At 43.4% G+C, this 25,139-nt stretch overlaps 1 protein-coding gene across 1 annotated transcript in view; it reads right to left on the bottom strand.

The window, feature by feature from the left end:
• Nucleotides 1–24,856, bottom strand: part of LOC128381444 (brain-specific angiogenesis inhibitor 1-associated protein 2-like) — a 99,427-nt gene extending 74,571 nt beyond the window's left edge. The window contains 1 exon segment of the mRNA XM_053341460.1: nt 24,676–24,856. Within this exon segment, the coding sequence (XP_053197435.1) occupies nt 24,676–24,750 (75 nt within the window). The 5' untranslated portion in view covers nt 24,751–24,856.
• Nucleotides 24,857–25,139: the final 283 nt, after the last annotated feature.

Genomic DNA, 25,139 nt, shown 5'->3' with positions numbered 1-25,139 from the left:
GGGGGCGCTGTAGAGCCAATTAGCGACCCGCATTTCTGAAGAGCATGAAATATCAAATGTTTCAGTCGGGCCTTTGCACTGTTTAGCACTCAGGCCTGAATAATAATAATAATAATAATAAATAAAGTTACAAAGTGCTTTATATGTAAAACCAGAAAGTACAGGAACCAGGGGCGCCACTTCCTGCTATGACCAGCCCTTTATTTTTTAGTTTAATTAAAAGCCAGCAGGGAAACAAATGTTATGAGTTTAAATAGGTTCATATATTTTACAGTGTCAGGTTATATAAGAAAGGGGGGGGGGGGGGCAGAATAATGAGCATAAGGACGAGGGCGAAGGCTGCGGTACGAGAGACGCCTGCTAATACACAGCAGTCACCTTCAAAACCCCCAAAAACTTCAAGAAGAAGAAGAAGAAGAAGAGGAGGGGGAGGAAGAGGAGGAAGAGGAGGGAGAGGAGGAAGGAGGGAGGGAGGGAGGAAGGATGGAGGAAAGAAGGAAGGAGGGAGGGAGAAAGGAAAAGAGGAAGAGAGGAAGGAAGAAGGAAGGAAAGGAAGGAGGAGTGAAGGGAGGAAAGGAAAGAAGGAAGGAAGGAAGGACAGAGGAAAGAAGGAAGGATGGAGAGAGGGAGGAACAACGGAGGAAAGGAAGGAAGGAGGGAGGGAGGGAGAAGGTAGAAAGGAAGGAAGGAAAGAAGGAAGGAAGGAGGGAGGGAGGAAGGAGGAAAGAAGGAAGGACGGAGGAAAGAAGGAAGAAGGGAGGGAGAAGGAAGGACGGAGGAAAGAAGGATGGAGGGAGGGCAGGTGTGAAATAAAGGTGACACAAAAAGATATTCATCATAAAGTGGAAGTGGATTTTAAAAAGTGGATTGTGGGGAGCATTGCTGTCCTTCCTTCCTTCCTCCCTCTTTTCCTTTCTTTCTTTGTGCATTTTTAAAGGGGGGACAAACAGACCTATCTATCCTCTCTTCCTCCTTTTCCTCCTCTTCCTCTTATTCTCTCTCTCCTCTCAATCTCTGGGTCTATTCTCCGTTACATAACTTATCGGCCGCTGAACAAACAGAAATCTGTGGAAGTGCTCCAGCAGTGGTAATAATCACCATCATCATCATCATCATCATCATCATCATCATCACTGTGACTGAAGTATTGCCTGGCAGGATGAAGAGTAAAGGGTGGGGGGGATGGAGGGGGGGGGGGGTGATGATCAGAAGAAGTATAAATATAGAAAAGATGGAGAGATGGAGAGCGGCCCGGTTCTCATGTCTGAATAAACAGAGGGAGCACGTGTGTGTGTGTGTGTGTGTGTGTGTGTGTGTGTGTGTGTGTGTATTCATGCTTGTGAATGACTGAGCGATGAGGCGAGGAGGAGGAGGAGGAGGAGGAGGAGGAGGAGGGAGAGAGTTATGTAATGGCTGTCAGACTGGTCCGACCTCACGCTCCACATTTTCTTCCAGTGTGAGCTTCTGTTCAAACTTTAACAAAAAAATAAAAAAGGCTTCACAAGTGTGTAGTTTTAGACACACACACACACACACACACACGCACACGCACACGCACACGCACACGCACACGCACACACACACACACACACACACACACACACACACACGCACACACACGCACACGCACACACACACACACACACACACACACACACACACACAAGCTTGGTGAGAAATATGTGGTATTACTCTTGTACATAATGTTACTATTTCTATTACTATTATAATTTTTATTGCTTGTGTGCATACTTTATTTTTTTAAGGAAGGAAAAAAGGGAGGAAGGAAGGAAGGAAGGAGAAGGACGATAAGACCGTGAGGACAGATGGAAGGAAGGAAGAAAGGGAGGAAGGAAGGGAGGAAGGAGAAGGACGATAAGACCGTGAGGACAGATGGAAGGAAGGAAGAAAGGGAGGAAGGAAGTAAGACAAGAAGGAATGAAGGAAACGAAGAGAGGAAGGAATGAAGGAAACGATGAGAGGAAGGAAGAGAATACAAATACAAAATAAATACAAAAGGAAGGAAGGAAGGAAGGAAGGAAGGAGAGGAAAAGAAGGAGAAGGATGATAAGACAGTAAGGACAGATGGAAGGAAGGAAGAAAGGGAGGAAGGACAGATTGAAGGAAGGAAGGAAAAGAAAACAGGAAGGAACTATGGAAGAAAGGGAAGAAGGAAGAAAGAAAGGGAGAGAGGAAGGAAGGACAGAATGAAGGAAGGAAGGAAGGAAGGAAGGAGACTGACGATAAGACAGTAAGGACAGATGGAAGGAAGGAAGAAAGGGAGGACGGACAGATTAATGGAAGGAAGGAAGGAAGGAAGGAAGGAAGGAAAAGAAGACCGGAAAGAAGGAAGGAAGGACGAAAGACAAAAAGGAACGAATAAAACGAAGAGAGGAAGGAATGAAGGAAACGAAGAGAGGAAGGAATGAAGGAAACGAAGAGAGGAAGGAAGAGAATGCAAGAAGGAAGGAAGGAAACAAAGAGAGGAAGGAAGGAAGGAAGGAAATCGAATATCAGATTTCTTTTCCTCCTTAATAATCAGAATCAGACTCAAACATCCGTATCAGTCGTTAGTTGTTGAACCAAACTTCACCTTTCAGTCACCAAACGCTCTCACACTGAACCCATTCAACACTTCATCACCCTCATCATCCTCATCCTCACCCTCACCCTCCTCACCCTCACCCTCGTCACACAACGTTCAGGTTTAGAGAATAATTTAATAGGATCTCTGTAAAAAAAACTTGGCCGGCCCTCGATTAATGAGCTTGAGCTGGTTTGGAGGCTGATTAGCATTCCTCTGGTATAAAACAACAACAACAAGAAACAGAAAGAAAGAAAGAAAGAAAGAAAGAAAGAAAGAAAGAAAGAGAGAGAGAGAGAGAGAGAGAGCTCCACATCTGAGTGACCTGGATCGGCTCCAAGTATTAAAAAGAAAGAAAGAAAAGAAGCTGTTGTTGTTTCTGTTTGTTTCCCCAAAGTGTTACATCTCTGCTCCCCAAGAAAGAAGAAGAAGAAGGAAGGAAGGAAGGAAGGTAAGAGGGAGGAAGGAAGGAAGGAAGGAAAGCACGAAGAAGGATGGAAAGGAAGGAAGGAAGGAACGGAGAAAGAAGGAAGGAAGGAACGGGGAAAGAAGGAAGGAAGGAACGGAGAAAGAAGGAAGGAAAGGAGGAAGAAGGAAGGAAAGCACGAAGAAGGATGGAAAGGAAGGAAGGAAGGAACGGAGAAAGAAGGAAGTAAGGAAGGGAGGAAGAAGGAAGGAAGGAACGGAGAAAGAAGGAAGGAAAGGAGGAAGGAGGAAGGAAGGAACGGAGAAAGAAGGAAGGAAAGGAGGAAGGGAGGAAGAAGGGAAGGAAGGAGGGTAATAGGGAGGGAGGAAGGAAGGAAGCATGAAAGAAAGAAAGAAAGAAAGAAAGAAAGAAAGAGTGAGGAGGAATGAGGAGGATTAGAGAGCTAACACGCTGCTTTGTGTCAGTGTGTGCATGAGCTCCACTCAGTCATGTGCTTTAATTGATTCACTAATCACTCTCTCCAATTAACAACGCCACAAGACTCCACAACAATACAGTGATTGTGTTATCACGTTGCATCGGTGGAGAGGAAAGAGGGAGGGGGAAGGGAGGAGGGAGGGAGGAGGGGAGGAAGGAGGGAGGAGTAGAGGAATGTGCTCCATTTATCTGAGAGCTGAAATACCAGAATAATAAATAATAATCTGACCTGTTAGAAAGATTTAGAAATGATAAATGTTCTGTTTACTGATCTCAGATCTCAGTGTGAAGCTATAACAGGAGGGTTAAGGAGGGAAGGAAGAAAGGAAGGAAGGATGAAAGGGAGGGAGGGAGGAAGGGAGGGAGGAAGGGAGGAAGAAAGAAAGACAGAAGGAAGGAAGGAAGGAAGGAAGGAAGGAAAAGCAAGATAAGACAGTAAGGACAGATGGAAGGAAAAGAAGAAAGGGAGGAAGGACAGATTGAAGGAAGGAAGGAAGGAAGGAAGGAAGGAAGGAAGGAATGAAGTAAGATAAAACAGTAAGAACAGATGGAAGGAAGGAAGAAAGGGAGGAAGGAATGAAGGTAGGAAGGAAGAGAATACAAGAAGGAAGGGAGGGAAGGGAAGGGAGGGGAAGGAAGGACAGATTGAAGGGCAGATTGAAGGAAGGGAAGAAGGATAAATTGAAGGAAGGAAGTCAAGACAAGAAGGAAGGAGGGTAGTAAGGAGGGAGGGAAGGAAGGAAAGGAGGAAGGAAGGATCGAAGGAGGAGAGAGCAAAGAAAGAGGGCAGGAGGGGAAGAAGGAAGGAAGGAAGGAAGGAAGGAAGGAAGGAACTGTCAAAAGAGGTGAGGTCAATTTGACCCGGGAGGACGACAGACACACACACACACACACACACACACACACACACACACACACACACACACACACACACACACACACACACACACACACACACACACACACACACACACACACACCATCTGAAATATTGATGCTCACGTGGGAGCTTCTCACTTAGACTTTGAACATGAAGGCAGAGAGCCAGATGTTTGTTACACAGTAAAGACTCATGTTTGTGTCACTTAGATGTTCACGTGTTCAGACAGGAAGACAAGAAGAGAGGAAGAGAGGAAGACAGGAAGACAGGAAGAGAGGAAGACAGGAAGAGAGGAAGACATGGAAGAGAGGAAGACATGGAAGACAGGAAGACAGGAAGACATGGAAGAGAGGAAGATAGGAAGACAGGAAGACATGGAAGATAGGAAGATAGGAAGACATGGAAGAGAGGAAGACAGGGAGACAGGGAGATCGTTTGGGTCTGTTGTTGTATTTTAGAGATTTGATTTTTATGTGTTATAAAGCAGCACTGAATCTAATGAATTAGCTTTAACCCTACTGTTGTCCTGAAAGGAAGGAAGGAAGGAAGGTAGGGAGGGAAGGAAGGAAGGAAGGAAGGAAGGTAGGTAGGAGGGAGGGAGGAAGGAAGGAAGGGAGAGAGGAAGGGAGAAAGGAAAAGAGGAAGGAAGGAGGGAGGGAGGGAGAAAGGAAGGGAGAAAGGAAGGGAGAAATGAAAAGAGGAAGGAATGAGGGAGGGAGGGAGAAAGGAAAGGTAGGAGGAAGGAAGGAGGAAAGAAGGAAGGAAGGACGGAGGAAAGAAGGAAGGAAGGAAGGTAGGAGGGAGGGAGGGAGAGAGGAAAGAAGGAAGGAAGTAAAGGAAGAGAGGAAGGAAAAGGATACAAGAATACTAATAAATGTAATCTTCTTACAAGTATTTCCTTCCTTCATTCATTCTTGTATTCCTGTATCATTACAGCCTGGAAACCAAAGACTGTACATTTCCCTTTCCTCCACCCTCCCTTCCTCCCTTCCTCCCTTCCTCCCTCCTTCCCTTCCTCCTCCCTCCCTCCAGAATAATCCAGCTGGAATCTGCTGCTGTGATAATAACAGCTGGCTAATATGAGCAGAGGGAGATTGAATAGGTAGCAGCACCAAGGTTAATAGATCCATCAGATCACCGTGGCGACGCATTGGACACCGCGTCCCACGACGGATGAGCGATGTGGAGCCGAGCCAGAGGTTATACGAGCCGGTAATGATGGAACGAGGGAACGAGGGAACGAGGGAGGAAATAAAAAAACCTCACATTTCTCTGCAGTGTTGATTTCACACTGTGACTCCATGTGCTATATTTACAGCTAAACATGGAAGGAAGGAAGGAAGGAAGGAAGGAAGGAAAGAAGGAAGGAAGTAAAGGAAGGAAGGAAGGAAGAGAGGAAGGGAATACAAGAAGAAAGGAAGAAAGTAAAGGAAGAGAGGAAGGAAAAGGATGGAAGGAAAAGAAGGGAGGAAGGAAGGAAGGGGATACAAGAAGGAAGGAAGGAAGTAAAGGAAGAGAGGGAGGAAACGTAGGAAGGAAGGAAGGAAAAGAAGAGAGGAAGGAAGGAAAAGAAGAGAGGAAGGAAGGAAGGAAGGAAGGAAAGAAAGAGAGGAAGGAAGGAAGGAAGGGAGGGGGGAAAGGAAGGAAGGAAGGAAAAGAAGAGAAGAAGGAAGGAAGAATCAGACCTGAAATGTGCAAGTGGACAACGTGGAAACACCTTAGCAACACCTTAGCAACACCTTAGCAACACCTTAGCAACACCTTAGCAACGAAAGATTCCACAATCATGACATCATCATGAGGAAGAATCAGACCTTTAGGAGAACTGACTTGACTTAAAAACACTTTCACTAGAAGATTTAGAAGTTTAACGATGTAACTGTTCACACCAATCAACCAAAACATTAAAACCAGCTGCTTTATATCGTGTAGGTCAACCTCTGCAACCAAAACAGCTACGACCATTTGATAGATGGACTTCAAATGCCAAAAGAAGAAATACTCAAATAAAAGTAGTTTTGAGTCAGACAATAGTAAAATTGTAGCATAAAGTTGAATATTTTCCCGTATATTTCGTCTTTATGGTGGCAAACTGAATATTTCATGTGGTGAAAATGAAACATTTTAGGTTTTAATTTTGGCTTCAAATGAGGATTTTCTTTTTTTTTTTTTTAAATCAAAAAAAGATCAAAGCAGAATTTATTAATTAAATTATAACTTCAGATGTCAAATGAAGTAAAACATGCAGTGGAGGCAGGGGTGCGTTAATGAATGGGCTAACCTCCACCATGGGGGGGAATGACCCTAATTTTGTTTTGACATTTTATTAACCAAACATCTAAAATTCAAGAAAAATAAGACAATAAAAGCAAAATCTATGAATTAAATCAATATTTCAGACGTCAAAAGAGGTCAAATAAGCAGTGGAGGAAAAGTAGAAGTCTGTAAAAATGTTGAAAAAATTCAAATAAAAGTAGATTTGAGTCACTTTTTTAAGAGACAATAGTGAAACTGTAGCTTAAAGTTGCACATGTTCCGGTATATTCCGTTTCTATGGCGATAAAGTGAAAATATTTTAACGTTTTTTGGACCAAACATCTAAAATAAAATGAAATAAACAACAGAAGCTCAGTGACAAGCAGCAGTAAGAACATTGTGACCTAGCTGGCAAAGTATGGTGAGGGCAGGCTGTGTGTGTGTGTGTGTGTGTGTGTGTGTGTGTGTGTGTTTGTGTGTGTGTGTGTGTGTGTGTGTGTGTGAGTGTGTGTGAGTCAGGTTTATATCATGTCGGGGCGTAAATTACAGTAAAGGCGATCCAGCCATGTGGAGCCATTAAAGCCCGCTGAGCCGCTCGCTGGCAGACGCCTTAACCAGCGAGGACAGAGCCGGCCAATCACAGCGAGGAAGAGGAGGAAGAAGAGGAGGAGGAAGAGGAGGAGGAGGAGGAAGAGGAGGAGACGGGGACAGACCAGGTGTGATTTAGAGTATGTGAGAAGTTCCTGGATGGTTTTACTAGATTCTCCAGAAATGCAGAGTATGCATCAAGAGCTGACCACTCACACTCACATTACCCAAGATGCAACGCTACTACTCACACTCACATTACCCAAGATGCAACGCTACTACTCACACTCACATTACCCAAGATGCAACGCTACTACTCACACTCACATTACCCAAGATGCAACGCTACTACTCACACTCACATTACCCAAGATGCAACGCTACTACTCACACTCACATTACCCAAGATGCAACGCTACTACTCACACTCACATTACCCAAGATGCAACGCTGCTACTCACACTCACATTACCCAAGATGCAACGCTGCTACTCACACTCACATTACCCAAGATGCAACGCTGCTACTCACACTCACATTACCCAAGATGCAACGCTACTACTCACACTCACATTACCCAAGATGCAACGCTGCTACTCACACTCATATTACCCAAGATGCAACACTACTACTCACACTCACATTACCCAAGATGCAACGCTACTACTCACACTCACATTACCCAAGATGCAACACAACTTCTGATAAAAAACAGTGGTTTCAAATTAGCTACAGCGAGGGTATGTTCGCTTCCTGTTTTCAAAATAAAAGCACCAATTCTATCGTTATGGTTTTCTTAATAATAAAAGGCAACAGGTGTATTATTTTGTGAAAATGACAGGAAGTGCGTTACTCACTACGGCTAACTTGACAGGAAGTGCGTTACTCGCTACGGCTAACTTGACAGGAAGTGCGTTACTCGCTACGGCTAACTTGACAGGAAGTGCGTTACTCGCTACGGCTAACTTGACAGGAAGTGCGTTACTCGCTACGGCTAACTTGACAGGAAGTGTGTTACTCGCTACGGCTAACTTGACAGGAAGTGCGTTACTCGCTACGGCTAACTTGAGTGGCTCCGAATTCGCAGGAACAAAACTTTAAACAGGTGTTATTTGGACAAATTAGCGTCACATTGTGGATCTAAAGGACTACTTTACTTTCTTCCTAAAAAGGTTAGAAATGTGGATAAAGTGGTTTATTTACAGAGTTAGAGCTAAAATGAAATCAGCTTCAGCCTGATGATTTCAGCTCGGGTAGGAACCAAATGCATTGTGGGTAATCGTGTAGTTTACTACAGTGTAAACCAGACAGATGGGATTAAAAGTAAAGGAGGACGAGTTAGTTTGTGTTTCAGCAAACTAACATTTGTTAAATCACATTTCAGCTTTAAGTTTTACTGAGAGGAGCGAGCACAGGTGATATCATAATATTAAAATCATTATAACACCCCTCCTCCTCCTCCTCCTCCTCCTCCTCCTCCTCCTCCTTCTCATCTTCCTCCCCCTCATCTTCCTCCTCCTCCTCCTCCTCAACAACAACAACAACAACAACACAGCGAGTCTCCACACTACAGCTGCAGGAAGTGACAGGAGGTGACAGGAAGTGACAGGAAGTGTGAAGTTCACTTATTAACCGTCTCTCTCTCTCTCTCTCTCTGAGTAAAGTCAACATCAACACTGATAAGTAAAGTTCACATTTTGTCCTCCTGCTGCTTTAGAAGTGTGTGAGAACTGCTCTGGATATGAAGGTTAACCAGATTACACACACACACACACACACACACACACACACACACAGATAAGCGGTCGCCGTGGAAACGAATAAGGTCTCTCGCAGTGCTGAGGTGTGTTTGGCTACCAGTCGCCAGTCAAGGTGACCGCTCGTCATCAGATTTAACAGTGTGTGTGTGTGTGTGTGTGTGTGTGTGTGTGTGTGTGTGTGTGTGTATGACACCCTTCCAGTCCTCGCTGTGCACACATGTTACATATAAACACTCATCGTTCACACGCTGACCGTCTCCACGTGAAGTTTTCAATCAAGCAGCTCAGTTTGAATCCTGAACAAACATAAATAATCTACGTGTGACGCAGCGGTTCCGTCGCCTAGCAACTAACGAGCTGACTCAGTTAATTAATTAATTGATTGTCTGGTCAATTAAATGTCTGTAAACAGGTGAAAAATGTCCCAAAGTTAGAAGCCGACACCCTCATAATGCTGCTAAAAGTCTAAAAACAGTCTATATAATGATTTTAATAATCAGCTGATTATTTTGAGTCATTTATTTAAGAAGAAAAGTCTAAATTCTCATATTCTAGCTTCACAATGTGAATATTTTCTGTTTTTTTTAGTCTATTATTACGTTAAACTGAATATTTGGGTAAAACATTTGACATTTGAAGACGTCATCCTGGGATTTTAAAGAAGTAATTAATATTTTTCAACCATTTTTCTGACATTTATAAACCAAACTAGCAAATAAGAGAATAATCCAAAACTGGAGCAGAAAAAAGTTTAGTTTTCTTTATTTAGTTTAATATTCAGAGATGTTTTTTGATACTTCAGATTTAACCCTCCTGTTGTCCTTGAGTCAAGGAAGAAAGGAAGGAAGGGAATGAGGGAGGAAGGCAGGGAGGAAGAAGGAAGGAAGGAAGGAAAGGATGGAAAGGAGGAAGAAGGAAGGAAAGGAGGAAGGAAGGTAGGACAGAAGGAAGGAAAGGAGGAAGAAGGGAGGAAGAAGGAAGGAAATGAGGGAGGAAGGGAAGAAGAAGGAAGGAAATGAGGAAGGAAGGAAGAAGAAAGCAAAGGAAGGAAGGAAGGAAGGATGGATGGAAAGGAGGAAGAAGGAAGGTAAGGAGGAAGGAAGGAACAAGAAAGCAAAGGAAGGAAGGAAGGAAGGATGGATGGAAAGGAGGAAGGAAGGTAGGACAGAAGGAAGGAAAGGAGGAAGGTAGGACAGAAGGAAGGAAAGGAGGAAAGATGGAAAGGAGGAAGAAGGAAGGAAGTAAGTAAGTAAGTAAGTAAGTAAGTAAGTAAGTAAGTAAGTAAGTAAGTAAGTAAGTAAGTAAGTAAGTAAGTAAGGAAGTAAGGAAGGAAGGAAGAAAAGAAGTAAGTAAGTAAGTAAGTAAGTAAGTAAGTAAGGAAGGAAGGAAGGAAGTACGTAAGGAAGGAAGGAAGTAAGGAAGGAAGGAAGGAAGGAAGGAACAGTCAAAACAGACCGGGTCAGTTTGACACAAAGTTTAAAAAGGAATCCTGTTTATTATTAATTTATGTAATTGGGGATAAAAGCGCGTGTGTGTGTGTGTGTGTGTGTGTGTGTGTGTGTGTGTGTGTGTGTGTGTGTGTGTGTGTGTGTGTGTGTGTGTGTGTGTGTGTGTATTTCTGTGTTATCTAACTGGCCGTTTCTTTACTTAAAGCCACATTCCTCCTCACACGTCCTTCTGTGTGTTTAATCACTGAACGTCTGCTGATAAACTCGCTCCTGTTTTTATTCTCACGGAGCCACGGAAACTTTCCAAAAACAGGTCAGAGCAGAGTGTTAAAGAGACACACACACACACTGATACACACACTGACACACACACACACACACTGACACGTAGAAGCCACAGAAATAATAAGACACACTTTATAACTTGACTATAATAAAGCATCTATTCCAGCCTGAGATAAGTGAAGATAGATTCATGCAGTGTTTGCAGCCAGGTGTGTGAGTGTAGAGTTACTCTGGTAGGAAATACTGATAAAAGTCCAAACCCAAGAATCTGAATCATGTTGTCAAATATCTCAAGCTGGACGTCAACGAGTAGCTCAGACAGTGAATGGAGAATGAGAATAAGCGAGAATATCTTTGCAATTTGTTTAAAAGTTGGACACAGTTCTTCATTGTTCAGATTTGGGCCGAATTGGACCCCTTAGCGAGCCGGTTCTGGCCCACGAGCCATATGTTTGTTTGATTATTATTATGTTAAGATCCTTAAATGAACTTCACTTAACCATAAATAAAGATTACACATGTTGACTGATGTTACACAGACTAGGGCTGGGCGATATATCGAGTATACTCGATGTATCGCGGCTTGTTCTCTGTGGGATGTAGAAAATGACTATATCGTGAATACTCGAGTATACATTCAATTTACACGCAGTTTGTTTTTAGTCGCGGCCCGTTGAACTACAGGTTTCTCTCACTCTCTCATCTCTCCGCACAGAGAGATAAAACAAGCGCACCTAGGTACGTACATCACATTCTGTTGTGCGTGCAACGTCATATGCCCGGCAGCATGTAGCAGCATGTAGCAGCGATCTCAGGTCGCGGGAGCAACAGGTGATATGGACAAGTGGAGGAGGGAGATTAATTCCCAAAAAAACAATTCAGGATCCATCATCTGGCGGTGGTTTGGGTACAAGAGGGAGGACGTTGAACAACAAACCGTAATATGTAAAGTATGTCATAAAAGCGTCACCACAAAAGCTGGTAGTACAACAAAGTTATATCACCACTGGGCTTGAAACTCCGCAAAAGCACATCTCCGGCCAGTGCCATATTGAAGAAAGTGCCGAAGCAACCAGCACTGACGCAATTGAGTCTGGCGTCTTCTTTTTCCAGAACAGCAATACGACTAAAATAGTCAAAAACAGAAGGAGATAACGTCCGCAGTAACACACCACACAGAGATAGACATGGCCCCAGTGAGTGTGGTTAAAAGCCCGGATTCAGAAAGATCATCGACACACTTGATCCAAGATATAATCTACCTAGCAGAGACAGCTCTACCTTTATATCCTAGTGGCATTATGCACAAAATGTGCACTTTAATTTAGTGTTATTTTGATATGTCATATTAGTTACATCATGCATAAAAGACACTTTATTTGTTTTGAAATGACATGTTTGTGCCACTGCTTAATAACTCTTTAATAAATACAGTTTTGATGAATTTGTTTAGTTGTTATTTACGCTTTTGGCATGAATGTTTAAAATCAGCATATATTAATGTAGAATCATCATACTGGTATGATTGTATGCATCAAAGTGTTAATTCAAGGCTAAGGCAAAATATCGAGATATATATCGTGTATCGTGACATGGCTTAAAAATATCGGGATATTAGTAAAAGGCCATATCGCCCAGCCCTAACACAGACACACACACACACACACACACACGTAAAGCTGCATCCTGCATTAACCTTTGTGTCGTCTGTTTTGACTGTTTCTTCCTCCCTTCCATCCTTCCTCCTTTCCATTCTTCCTCCCTCCCTCCTTTTATTCCTTCTTCCTCCCTCCTTTCCTTCCTTCCTCCTTCCTTCTTCCTCCTTTCCATCCTTCCTCCTTCTTCCTTTCCGTCCTTCCACCTTCCTTTCTTCTTCCTCCCTCCCTCCCTACTTTTCTTCCTTCGCCCTCCCTTGCTCCTTTCCTTTCTTCTTCCTTCCTTCCTCCCTCATTTCCTTCCTTCTTCCTCCCTTCCTTCCTCGAGGACAACAGGAGGGTTAAACTAAGCAGCTAATGTTAAAGCTCCACATTACATTGTTACTGCATTATGCTCTGTATGTATGTGGGAGTGATAAGCTGTGTGTGTGTGTGTGTGTGTGTGTGTACATTATGTCCATTAACGCTGTGCTGCTGTCCTTCATTATTCTGTTTTCCCCTTCTCCGAAAAAAAAGAAAGGATGAAAAAAAAAAAAAAAGACTTTATTTGCCTCTCTGCTCAGTCAGTGTGACAATCACCGCGCTAAAGCCGCACTGCTTCAACGCCCTCAGGAGATGGAAATTCAACGCCTATCTGCTGTGTCTTTTGTGTGAGTGTGTGTGTGTGTGTGTGTGTATGTGTGTGTGTGTGTGTGTGTGTGTGTGTGTGTGTGAGCTCAGCCAATTTCCCTTTCAGATGAGCTCTTATCTGCGTACAGGCGAGCACAGAGACGGAGTCAGCGCCCCCTATTCCACAGATGCAGCTTTAAAAATAAATAAATAAATATGGGAGGAAAGAAAAGGGAGGAGGAGGAGGAGAAGAAGGAGGAGAGGAGTGATGGAGGGATGGAGGGATGGATGGAGGGAGGGAGGGTACTTCCGCTACCATATATGGAAGTGCTGGAATTCCCCCCCGTAACAGGGCTAACCCATCTTTATTCGCCTCACGTTTCGGCTCGTACCACAGGAAGAGAGAGAGAGAGAGAGAGAGAGAGAGAGAGAGAGAGACAGAGAGAGAGAGAGAGAGAGACAGACAGAGAGAGAGAGAGAGACAGAGACAGAGAGACAGAGAGAGAGAGAGACAGAGAGACAGAGAGAGAGAAAGGATGGAGGGATGGAGGGAGAGACAGAGAGAGAGAGAGAGAGAGAGAGAGACACAGAGACAGAGAGAGAGAGAGAGAGAGAGGAGGATGAAAGGATGGAGGGATGAAGGGAGATCGCAATCATCACCATCATCGCCTCACCGTGACGCATCACATTCGTTCTACTCAACCTCCTCTCTCCTTTTTTCTTTCTTCCTCTCTTCTTATTTTGCTTTCTTATACACGTGAACCAACTCCTACGCTTCTCTGTGTGTGTGTGTGTGTGTGTGTGTGTGTGTGTGTGTGTGTGTGTGTGTGTGTGTGTGTGTGTGTGTGTTCATTCACAAATATCACAGGTGATGTAGGAAGGAATATCTGCATGTGTGTGTGAGAGACAGAGAGAGCAGGGGTGTCAAACATGCGGCCCGTGGGCCAGAACCGGCCCGCCGAGGGGTCCATTTCGGGCCACTTTCCTTCCTGTCTTTTTTTTCTTTCCTTCCTTCCTTCCTTCCATATGTCCTTCCTGCCTTCTTTCCTTCCTTCCACCCATCCTTGCATCTTTCCTTCCTGTCTTTTTTTCCTTCCTCCCTTCCATCCTTCCTTCCTTCCACCCATCCCCCCATCTTTCCTTCCCCCCTTTCTTCCTCCCTTTCATCTTTCCTTCCTGTCTTCTTTTCCTCCCTTCCTTCCTTCCTTCCTTCCATCTGTCCTTCCTTCCATCCTTCCATCTTTCCTTCCTGTCTTCTTTTCCTACCTTCCGTCCTTCCTTCCTTCCATCTGTCCTTCCATCCTTCTTCCTTTCATCTTTCCTTCCTGTCTTCTTTTCCTTCCTTCCTTCCACCCATCCTTCCTTCCTTCCTTCCTTCCTTCCATCTTTCCTTCCTGTCTTCTTTGTCAACCTTTCCTTTCTTTTCTTTCTTCCTCACTTTGTGTAAATGTAACTCTGGAGTCATTTACACTCAGCTGAGAGACGTTCCTCGTTCTTTATTTACACATTCTTTGTTTTTATTTCTAATTAAAACTAAAATAACTCTCTTCTCCTCTACACTCTTTTATTTCACTCTCTTTTCTCTTTTTCCTCTTTAGAGATCCGTCCCAGTAACTTTCCTTTCATCCTCTGCCAAACTTCCTGCTCCCTGGAAGCCTCCTCTTCCTCCTCTTCCTCCTCTTCCTCCTCTCTCTCTCCTCTCCTCTTTTTCCTTTTCTCTCCTCCCCTCGCCTCATCCTCTCCTCTCCTTTCCTCTCTTCGCTTTCCTCTCCTTCTCTGCTCCACCTCCTCTCCTCTCCTCTCCTCTCCTGCTACTCCTCCTCATCCTCTCCTCCTCATCCTCTCCTCCTCTGCCTCTCTCTCTCTCCTCCTCTTCCTCCTCTCCTCTCTTCATCTCTTTCATCTCCTCTCTCCTCCTCTCCTCTTTCCTCGCCTCCTTCATCTCCTCTCTTTCCTCTCCTCTCCACCTCTTCTCTTTTCTGTTCATCCTCCTCTCCTCCCCTCCCCTCTTTCGACTCCTCTCCTCTCTTTCTCTGCTCCTTCTCCTCTCCTCCTCTTCCCTCTTTCCTCCCCTCTCTTTCCTCCTCTCCTCCTCCTGCTCCTTCTCCTCTCCTCCTCTTCCCTCTTTCCTCCCCTCTCTTTCCTCTCCTCCTCCTCCTCCTCTCTTTCCTCTCCTCTCCTCCAGTTAGATAACTTACCAATGTGCTAAAAGCTGACGACACACACACACACACACACACACACACACACACACACACACACACACACACACACACACACACACACACACACACACACACACACACACACACACACACACACACACACACACACACACACACACACACACACACACACACACACACACACCTAACTCCTACAGGAAGCTGTGTAAACTCCACCTGGTCCAGATGCTCAAAGATAAATATTCACTTCATAACTAAAGGAGGTAAATTACAGAAGCTGATAATTCAGTATGTTTGGTTAGAGACACACAACTATTTACCTCTCTCCTTCTCTCATTCTTTCCTTCCTCCATCCCCCTTTCTTCCTACCTTCTGTCCTTCCTTCCTCCCTCCCTCCCTCCTTCTTCTTTCCTCCTACCTTCTCTTTTTCTTTCCTCCCCATTACCTTCCTTCTTTCCTCTGTCCTTCTTCACTTCCTCCTTCCTTCCTCCCAGCCTCCCTTCCTTCATCCCCCTTTCTTCATTTCTTCTGTCCTCCCTCCCTCCCTCCCTCCCTCCCTTCCTCCTCCATTCCTTCCTCCGTCCTTCCTTCTTTCTTCCCTTCCCTTTCCTTCCTTCCTTCCTCCCTCCCTCCTGTCCTTCCTTCCTTCCTCCCTCCTTTCCATCCTTCCTCCCTTCCTCCATCCCTTTCTTCCTCCTTCCCTCCCTCCCATCCTTCCCTCCTTCCTCCCTCACTACCTTCCTCCCTCCCTCCCTCTGACCTTCCTTCCTTCCTCCCTCCCTCACTACCTCCCTTCCTTCCTTCCTCCTTCCATTCCTCCCTTCTCCCTTCCTTCCTTCCTTCCTTCCTTCCCTCCCTCCCTCCCTCCCTCCCTCCTTCCTACCTTCCTTCCTCCTTCCCTTCCTTCCTTGACTCGAGGACAACAGGAGGGTTAAAACCGACTAACAGTTGCATCTCCAGTTGTACCTTCACTCTTCTCCTCTCTTATGTAACACACTCATGCATCCAACCAACACTGTCAGACAGCATCACAGTGACGTTCACCATCACCTTCATCATCATCATCATCATCATCACTGCTGCTGCTGCTCAGAGATCAGTAGCAGAGCCTGCAGCAGGAGAAGCTCTGCTGGGACAGAAGCTCAAAGAAAGAGAGAGAGAGAGAGAGAATCGCTGGTTTGAAACTATCACACGGCCTTAGCGGAGAATTACGTTTCAATATGTTTTCTTCTTCCCACGTGAACACACACACACACACACACACACACACACACACACACACACACACACACACACACACACACAGAGATCGGTGAAATGAAAAAAGCAGCAGAGGAAGAACAGACTGTAGTCATGTGAGAGGATAAAGTGTTCGCCACCATCATCTTCATCTTCATCATCATCTTCATCACATTGGACTAAAACCTCTCTCTGGAGAACAAACAGTTTTGGCTTCACGAGGAACTCAGCCGGGAGAATATGAGAATATTTATGGAGGGATTTGTGGATTCCCAGCTGACTGCCAGGAAACACAAACACTAGCAGAGTAGTAAACAGAGTAGTACTGATAATAATATGTTAAACAGGCCTTACTAGTTATGTCATTTGCACCTAAAGTAAGGAAGGAAGGAAGGAAGGGAAGGAAGGGAGGAAGAAGGAAGGAAAGGAAGGAGGGAGGAAGGAAGGAAAGGAGGGAAGAAGGAAGGAAAGGAAGGAGGGAGGAAGGAAGGAAAGTAGGAAGGAAAGGAGGGAAGAAGGAAGGAAAGGAGGAAGGAAGGGAAGGAAGGGAGGAAGAAGGGAGAGAGGGAGAAGGGAGGGAGGAAGGTAGTGAGGGAGGGAGGAAGGAAGAATCAAATAAAGAAAATAAAGAGAAATATAATTTAGTGGTGTTTAATGTGACGATATTAGACGGTGAATTATTAAACTATCTCTACTAGAGCTGGAAGATATGGGCAGGATCTCATATCATGATTTCATGATTTCATTCATAAAACCTCGAAACATCTGCAGAGCTGGAGGACGAATGCAGCAAAACATGGCTGAAAGAGTGTGTGCGTGTGTGTGTGTGTGTGTGTGTGTGTGTGTGTGCATGGACAAATAAAGGCACACACACACACACACACACACACACACACACACACACACACACACAGATCAATGCATTGACAGGCTGTGTGTGTATAATCTACTCCATCACACACTGATCAGCAGCAGCAGCAGAGATTACTGAGCAAACACACACACACGCTGTTTGTTCAAACAACCTGAGGAAACAGTGTGTGTGTGTGTGTGTGTGTGTGTGTGTGTGTGTGTGTGTGTGTGTGTGTGTGTGTGTGTGTGTGTGTGTGTGTGTGTGTGTGTGTGTCCACGTCCTCAGCGGAGAGGGGTGTAACACAAACACAAAGCAGCATCTCAACACTTCAAACTTCTACGTTTCAATCCATCATCATTTTGCGTTTTCTAAAGTGACAGCACACACACACACATACAGTCACATACACACTGCCCACACACACACACACACACATACACACAACCCATACACACACACACCTATGCGCACACATACACACACACACGCAACACAAAACATAATTTCAAAGACTTCAATCTTCTTCCAGCAGGACGTTTCACTCCAACATAATTTTGCTTTTTCTGATGTGACATTTTTCTGACACACACACACACATACACACACACACACACACACACACACACACACACACTGCCCGCCCGCCCGCCCGCCCGCCCGCCCGCCCGCCCACACACACACAAACCAATGTGAGTCATCCAGAAATGACGGCCAGCATCTGGTTTGAGGTGAAGGCTTCAGTCCTTCAGCTGATCCAAACATACAAACAGTCAAACAGCTTCAAAGAGTTTAGAGATCCTATTATTGCGCAATACGTCATCTGAGTCTTTTACTGCTTTTAAAGCTCAATTACTGTAAAATATATAGAATGAACTGAACCTAACCCTGTCTATTTTAACTGTTCCTTCCTTCCTTCCTTCCTTCCTTCCTTCCTTCATTCATTCTTTCCTTCCTTCCTCCCTCCTTTCCTCCCTTCTTCCTCCCCTCCTTCCTTGACTCGAGGAGAACAGGAGGGTTAAAACTCTTTTATTTAATTAACAAGCCTTTAACTCTCATATTGCTCCCATGTCTTTTTTTTTAAAGCTCATAATGAACCAGATGGAGAAGGAACATTTTGGCGCCAAAACGAATCAGCTGTTCCCCAAAGAGCGCTCGAACGTTGGTACCAAATTTCACCAAAAATCTGTGAAGCGCCTCGTCGGTTATCCTGCTAATAAACAAACACTCTGACTCTGCCAAAAGCTTTTATTAACAACGTCTAGGAAGTGATCTTAAAATATTCATATTACACACAGAAAAGCATCAATAGTGGATCAGAAAGAAAGGAAAGGAGGGAAGGAAGGAAGAAGGAAGGGAGGGAGGATCTTAAAATATTCATATTACACACAGAAAAGCATCAATAGTGGATCAGAAAGAAAGGAAAGGAGGGAAGGAAGGAAGAAGGAAGGGAGGGAGGATCTTAAAATATTCATATTACACACAGAAAAGCATCAATAGTGGATCTGACTGACAGAGAGAGTGTTTAAGGAAGGAAAGGAGGGAGGAAAGAAGGATGGGAGGAAAGAAGGATGGGAGGAAGGTAGGGGGAGAAGAAAGAAGGAGGGAGGAAAGGAAAGAAGGAATGGAGGAAGATGGGAGGGAGGAAAGGAAAAGAGGAAGGAAAGAAAGAGAGAAGGAGGGAGGGAGGGAAGGAGAAAGGAAATGAGGAAGGAATGGAGGAAGGTAGGGGAGAAGAAAGAAGGAGGTAGGAAAGGAAAGGAGGAAGGAAGGAAGAAGGACAGAGGAAAGAAGGAAGTTTGAAGCTTCTATCAAACAATATCATGTATGTAATGTGATTATTTTTTTAATGAAGGAAGGAGGGAAGGAAGGAAGGAAGAAGTAAGGAAAGGAGGGAAGGAGAAAGGAAGGGAGGAAGGTAGGGGAGAAGAAAGAACTAGGAGGGAGGGAGGAAAGAAGGAAGGAGGGAGGGAAAGGAGGGAAGAAGGAAGGAAAGGAGGGAGGGAGGGAGGGAGAGAGGGAGGGAGGGAGGAAGGAAGGAAGGAAGGAAGGAAGGAAAGAAGGACAGAGGAAGGAAGGAAGGAAATTATTTCTTCTCTTGGTTTAATATGAGTGTAAATGCCAGGAGGATTTAACGGCTGATTTTTAAACCATTTTCTGGCCAAATTATTAAATTACTGTATAAAAAAAATAATCTGAAACATTTATATTGAATGAATCTACAACTCATTATGACCTTTTAATCAGCTGTTTAGTCTCTTCATCATCATCATCATCATCATCATCTTCATCATCTTCTCCTTTAATGAATTAATGAAGACTGGTTGGTTTAATCAATAGAAGCTAAATAATAAATAAAGACCCTCCAGAGGAATCATCACCAGCTGAGGGTCAAACTGGCTTCTTCTTCTTCTTCTTCTCCTGCTGACTCTGTAATGATGACAGGAAGTAACCCCCCCCACCCCCACCCCCAAACTCCTCCGCCCCCCCGCTGATGCTTTTCTGCTTGATGGCAATTTCACTGTCGACCCCTCAACAGGATTCTCTCTCTCTCTCTCTCTCTCTCTCTCTCTCTCTCTCTCTCTCTCTCTCTCTGTCGCTCTCTCTCTCCCTCCCTCTCTCCCCCTCCCTCTCTCTCTCTCCCTCTCCCTCCCTCCCTCTCCCCCCTCCCTCTCCCCTCTCTCTCCCCTCTCCCTCCTTCTATCTCTCTCTCCCTCTCTTTCCCTCTCCCTCTCCCCCCCCCTCCCTCTCCCCCCACCCCCTCCCCCCCTCTCCCAGTCTCTCCCCCCTCCCCTCTCCCTCTCTCTCCCTCTCCCTCTCTCTCTCTCTCCCTCCCTCCCCCTCTCTCTCTCTCCCCCTCTCCCTCTCTCTCCCCCCCTCCCCCTTCCATCTCTCCCTCCCTCCCCCTCTCCCTCTCCCTCTCCCTCTCTCTCTCTCTCCCCCTCTCCCTCTCCCCCTCTTCCTCTCTCCCCCTCTCTCTCTCTCTGAAAGACTTGAGTCCATGAAACATCAGGAAAGTGAAGAGGAGGAATGATGAGCTGCTGAAAAACTATTCAGCAACTATTCTGATGATCTGATCAAAGTCGTTGTTTGAGTCGAACGTTGTGATGATTTAAAGTTTTAGACACTTGAACGCATCACCTTTCATGTCAGGATGATTTGACAGGTGTGTTCATTTTCACCATTTTCTCTTTACACGCTGAGTAAAGTGTGTTTTTGTGTGTTCACGTAGATTTAAAAAGGTAAAACTTTTCTCCTCCTCCTCCTCCTCCTCCTCCTCCTCCTCCTCCTCCTGCAGCAGATATAGGAAATGAGGCTTATTCATGAAATCTAAGCTGAAGAGTAACACCCCCCCCCCCCCCTCCTCTTCCTCCTCTCTACCTGAAGAGAAGCTTTGTTATAGACAACTCTGAAAGTTTCAAGTATCAACTACAACCAGAGTCTCACTTTTTGGGAAAGGGTCAGCTGCTAAGTTACTTTTTAGTCACTTTTTTTAGTCGATCACTGCTTTTAAATGTCTCATTTTACCCACAACTAGAAACATATTCAGTTTACTGTCATAGACGACTACTCACATACATAATATTCACATTTGAGACTCTTACTTTCTTTATAAAAAATGACTCCAAACAATGAATCTAATATAAAAATGGCCGATGATTCAATTAATAAACTATTTAAAATCATAATTTTACTCCTATTCTTTTTTAAATCATCAATAAATCAACACATAGCTAAAAATCCACATTAACTAATAACAAGACTCTTTAATAAAAAGCTGCTGGGTCCAATCTGGGCAAATATTTGGGGCATAAACAACAATATTCACTTTTCTATCATAGACGGGTAACAAAAGACAGAAAATATTCACATTTGAGATGCTTGAATAAGAGAGTTTGAGTATTTCTTTCTTTAAAAAATGACTCCAAATAATGAATCTAATATAAAAATGGCCGCTGATTCAATTAATAAACTATTTAAAATCATAAAATGACTCATTTTCTTTCTCATATCATCAATAAATCAACACAAGCAGCTAAAAAATATCTAAATTAACTCACATTTTTGGGGCATAAACAACAACATGACTCATTTTATCCACAACTCAACACATAATTCAGTTTACTGTCATAGAGGACGACAAAAAGACAGCATATTCACATTTGAGACTCTTGAATTAGAGATTTGGGGGATTTCTTTCTTTTAAAAAAATGCAATTATCAAATTATTCTATTATAAAAATGGCCGCTGATTCATTTAATAAACTAAATTACTCCTTTTCTTTCTAATATCATCAATAAATCAACACAAGCAGCTAAAAAATATCTAAATTAACTCATAACCAGCGACACAGACCCTATAATAAAAAGCTGCTGGGTTCAATCTGGGCAAATATTTGGGGCACGCACAACAAATACATGACTCATTATATCCACTACTAGAAAGACGAAAAGAAGTAGAAAAAGACTATAATATTCACATTTGAGACTCTTTCTTGCTTTAAAATATGACTCCAAATAATGAATCTAATATAAAAATGGCCGATGATTCATTTAATAAACTATTTAAAATCATAAAATGACTCCTTTTCTTCCTCATATCATCAATAAATCAACACATGCAGCTAAAAATCCACATAAATGCACATTTTTGGGGCTTGCACAACAACAACATGACTCATTTTATCCACTACTAGAAATATATTCACTTTACTGTCATAGAGGACGACATAAAGACAGAGAATATTCACATTTGAAATGCTTGAATTAGAGATTTTGGGCATTTCTTTCTTTAAAAACTGAGTCCAAACAATGAATCTAATAAAAAAATTGGCCGATATCAACTATTCCGAATCATATAATTAGTAATTTTCTTTCTTAAATCATCAATAAATCAGCACAAGTAGCTAAAAATCCACATTAACTAATCATTTTGGGGATTTCTTTCTTTATAAAACTGACTCCAAACAATAAATCTAATATAAAAATGGCCGATGATTCATTTAATAAACTATTTCACTCATACATTTCCTCCTGTTTCTGCTCAAAGCTTCAATAAATCAACACAAGCAGCTAAAAATCCACATAAATGCACATTTTTGGGACACGCACAACAACATCATGACTCATCTTACCCACAACTACAAATATATTCACTTTACTGTCATAGAGGACGACAAGAAGACTCTTAAAGACTCTTAAATTCTTCTTAAATTTTAAGTATTTCTTTCTTTAAAAACTGAGTCCAAACAAGCCGATGATTCATTTAATAAACTATCTCACTTACATACTACACATTTCCTCCTGTTTCTGCTCAAAGCTTCAATACATCAACACAAGCAGCTACAAACACTCATAACCAGCAATAAAGCCTCTATAATAAGGGGTGGGGGGTTAGGGGGGGGGGTGCACAACAACACCAACAGCAACCACCTCCTCTCCCTTATGATCTGAGCTCAGTGAACTTCCTGCAGGATCCTAACTTCGCTCACACTGAGCTCAGCTGCAGCCTGAAGTCACCATTATCACTGATATTAGTCATCATGAGAAGAAGAAGAAGAAGAAGAAGAAGAAGAAGAAGAAGAAGAAGAAGAAGAAGAAGAAGAAGAAGAAGAAAGGGTGGAAGCAGATGATAGAGAGGAGGGAGGAGAGGAGTGTGGGAATAATCAGTGAGTCCACAGACTAGTGTTGGTGAGATTTTAAATATATTACAATTCATATTCTAATATTCCTTTAACCTTTCTGTCGTCTTCCTGGGTCAGATTGACCCGGCTGTTTTGACTGTTCCTTCTTTCCTTCCCTTCCTTCCTTCCTTCCGTCCTCCCTTCCTCCCTCCTTCTTTCCTTCCTCTCCTTCCCTCCTTCCTTCCTTCCTTCCTTCCTTCCTTCCTTCCTTCTTCCTTCCTTGCTTCCTTCCTTTCCTTCTTCTTCCTCCCTTCCTTTCATTCCTTTCTTCCTTCCTTCTTTCCTTCTTTCCTTCTCCCTCCCTTCCTTTCCTTCTCCTTTCCTTCCATCCTTCCTTCCTTATCCCTTCCTCCTTCTTCCTCCCTCCCTCTTTCATTCTTTCTTTCCTTCCTCTCCCTTTCCTCCATCACCCTTTCTTCCTTCCTTCCATCCTTCCTTACTTCTCCCTTCCTCCATCCTTCCTCCCTCCTCCCTCCCTCCCTCCCTCCCTCCCTTCCTACCTCCCTTCCCTCCTTGACTCGAGGACAACAGGAGGGTTAATAAAAGATCAATACTTGGCGACGGTGTATCAAAACAATATCGGCATGTAAAATATCACGATACTCTGCTGTATCGATGTTTCTCACACACACACACACACACACACACACACACACACACACACACACAGCCAATCAATCCCCCACTTGATAACACACTACCTCACCATTCCTTAAAAGGTGTGATTTGATGGTTTGAAGGCGATTTACAACATTTTAAAAAGACTAAAACACTCAACCCATTCTCCTCTTATATAATTCAATCAGCAGCTTTTGACTAAAATAAGAAGTTATCCAGCTATAAAAAAACACATTCTGGTGATTAGAGGTGATTTATTTGATCCAGAGGAGATTTTAGGATCACATGACCCTAAAATAACCTGCAAGTGTTCAAACCTCCTCTGCTAAATGACTCATTTCACTGGATAACAAGAAATATTAATACATAGTAGAGTCGTTTATTATAGTGTCTAATAATAATAATAATAATAATGATAATAATAATAATAGAGAGCTAATGAACCCATGAGAGAAACATCATATATTAATAACAAAACTATCCAGAGTATTAAACCACCAATAAAATGCTATTTAAATAACCATTTCTTTGCTTTTTCCTTCCTCTTCGTTACCATAACAACATAAAAATATGGATTATATTTCTCACTGAGTCTAAATATGATGTTTTACAGACTTCATTTGTTCTAAAACTTGTATTAAAAACATATTAGAGACTCATTGTGTTCATGTAGAAGATGAAATAAATGAAAAATGTGTCTCATCTCTAACAGACAGGCTGGCTAAATGAATTAAAGCTGTATTAAATGAATTAAAGCTGTATAAAATGATTTTTAAAAGAGAAAAAAGCTAATATTTAATGTATTTTTAGGGGTGTTCAGATTAAATTTAAGGGTGATTCAGCTCCTCTATAAAGGGAAAAGGATAGTATCATTACATTAATATCTATATCTCTCTATATATATATTTATATATATAATAAGGAAGCAGAGTAGAGAGGCGCGTTATTAAAGTTATCCACTGTTTGTCCTCAGTCACCGTCACTGTCCTTTAAATCTACCAGCACCTCCTCTTTCACCTCCTCCTCCTCCCCGGTGCAGCAGGTGTCTCTCCCCGGCAGGAGGACGCGCGGTCATCGGTGTGTCGGTGTGTGTGTGTGAAACAAAAAAAACCCATAAAACATCTTCTTACCTTGTAGACATTCTCCGTTATACGGTGCACCTCGTCGGTCCGGGACATCCTTGTAGGGGTGTCAGTCAAAACCATAGACTAAAAATTTCCTCTTTGGGTTTTTTTTTTTTTTTTTGGATTTGGAGATTTGGATTTTCCCGAGCTGGTGGTTGTATAGAGAAAAAAAAATGAAGAAGGAAAGAAATCGTAGCTCAGTTCAGTTCACGGGAATCGTGTCTCGTGTCTCGTGCGTCGCGTCTCGTGCCTGCCGGTAGACGAGCTGTTCTGTTCGTGGGATCCCTGCTTTTATAGGAAAGTCCTCGCCGCGCGCACACCGGCTCCCCACGCAGCCAGTCAGGCCGTCGGTGCGTCTCGGTTAGGAGCGCAGAGGCGGACTCACTCTAACAGGGGAGATGCTGCGTTCACGGGCAGTGGGGAAAACTAAAACACACACACACACACATACCGAAAAGGATCAAGGACAC

Source organism: Scomber japonicus, chromosome 20, assembly GCF_027409825.1.
Source record: "Scomber japonicus isolate fScoJap1 chromosome 20, fScoJap1.pri, whole genome shotgun sequence".
NCBI classification, from domain to species: domain Eukaryota; kingdom Metazoa; phylum Chordata; class Actinopteri; order Scombriformes; family Scombridae; genus Scomber; species Scomber japonicus.
This window is presented reverse-complemented; position numbering and strand designations above follow the sequence as displayed.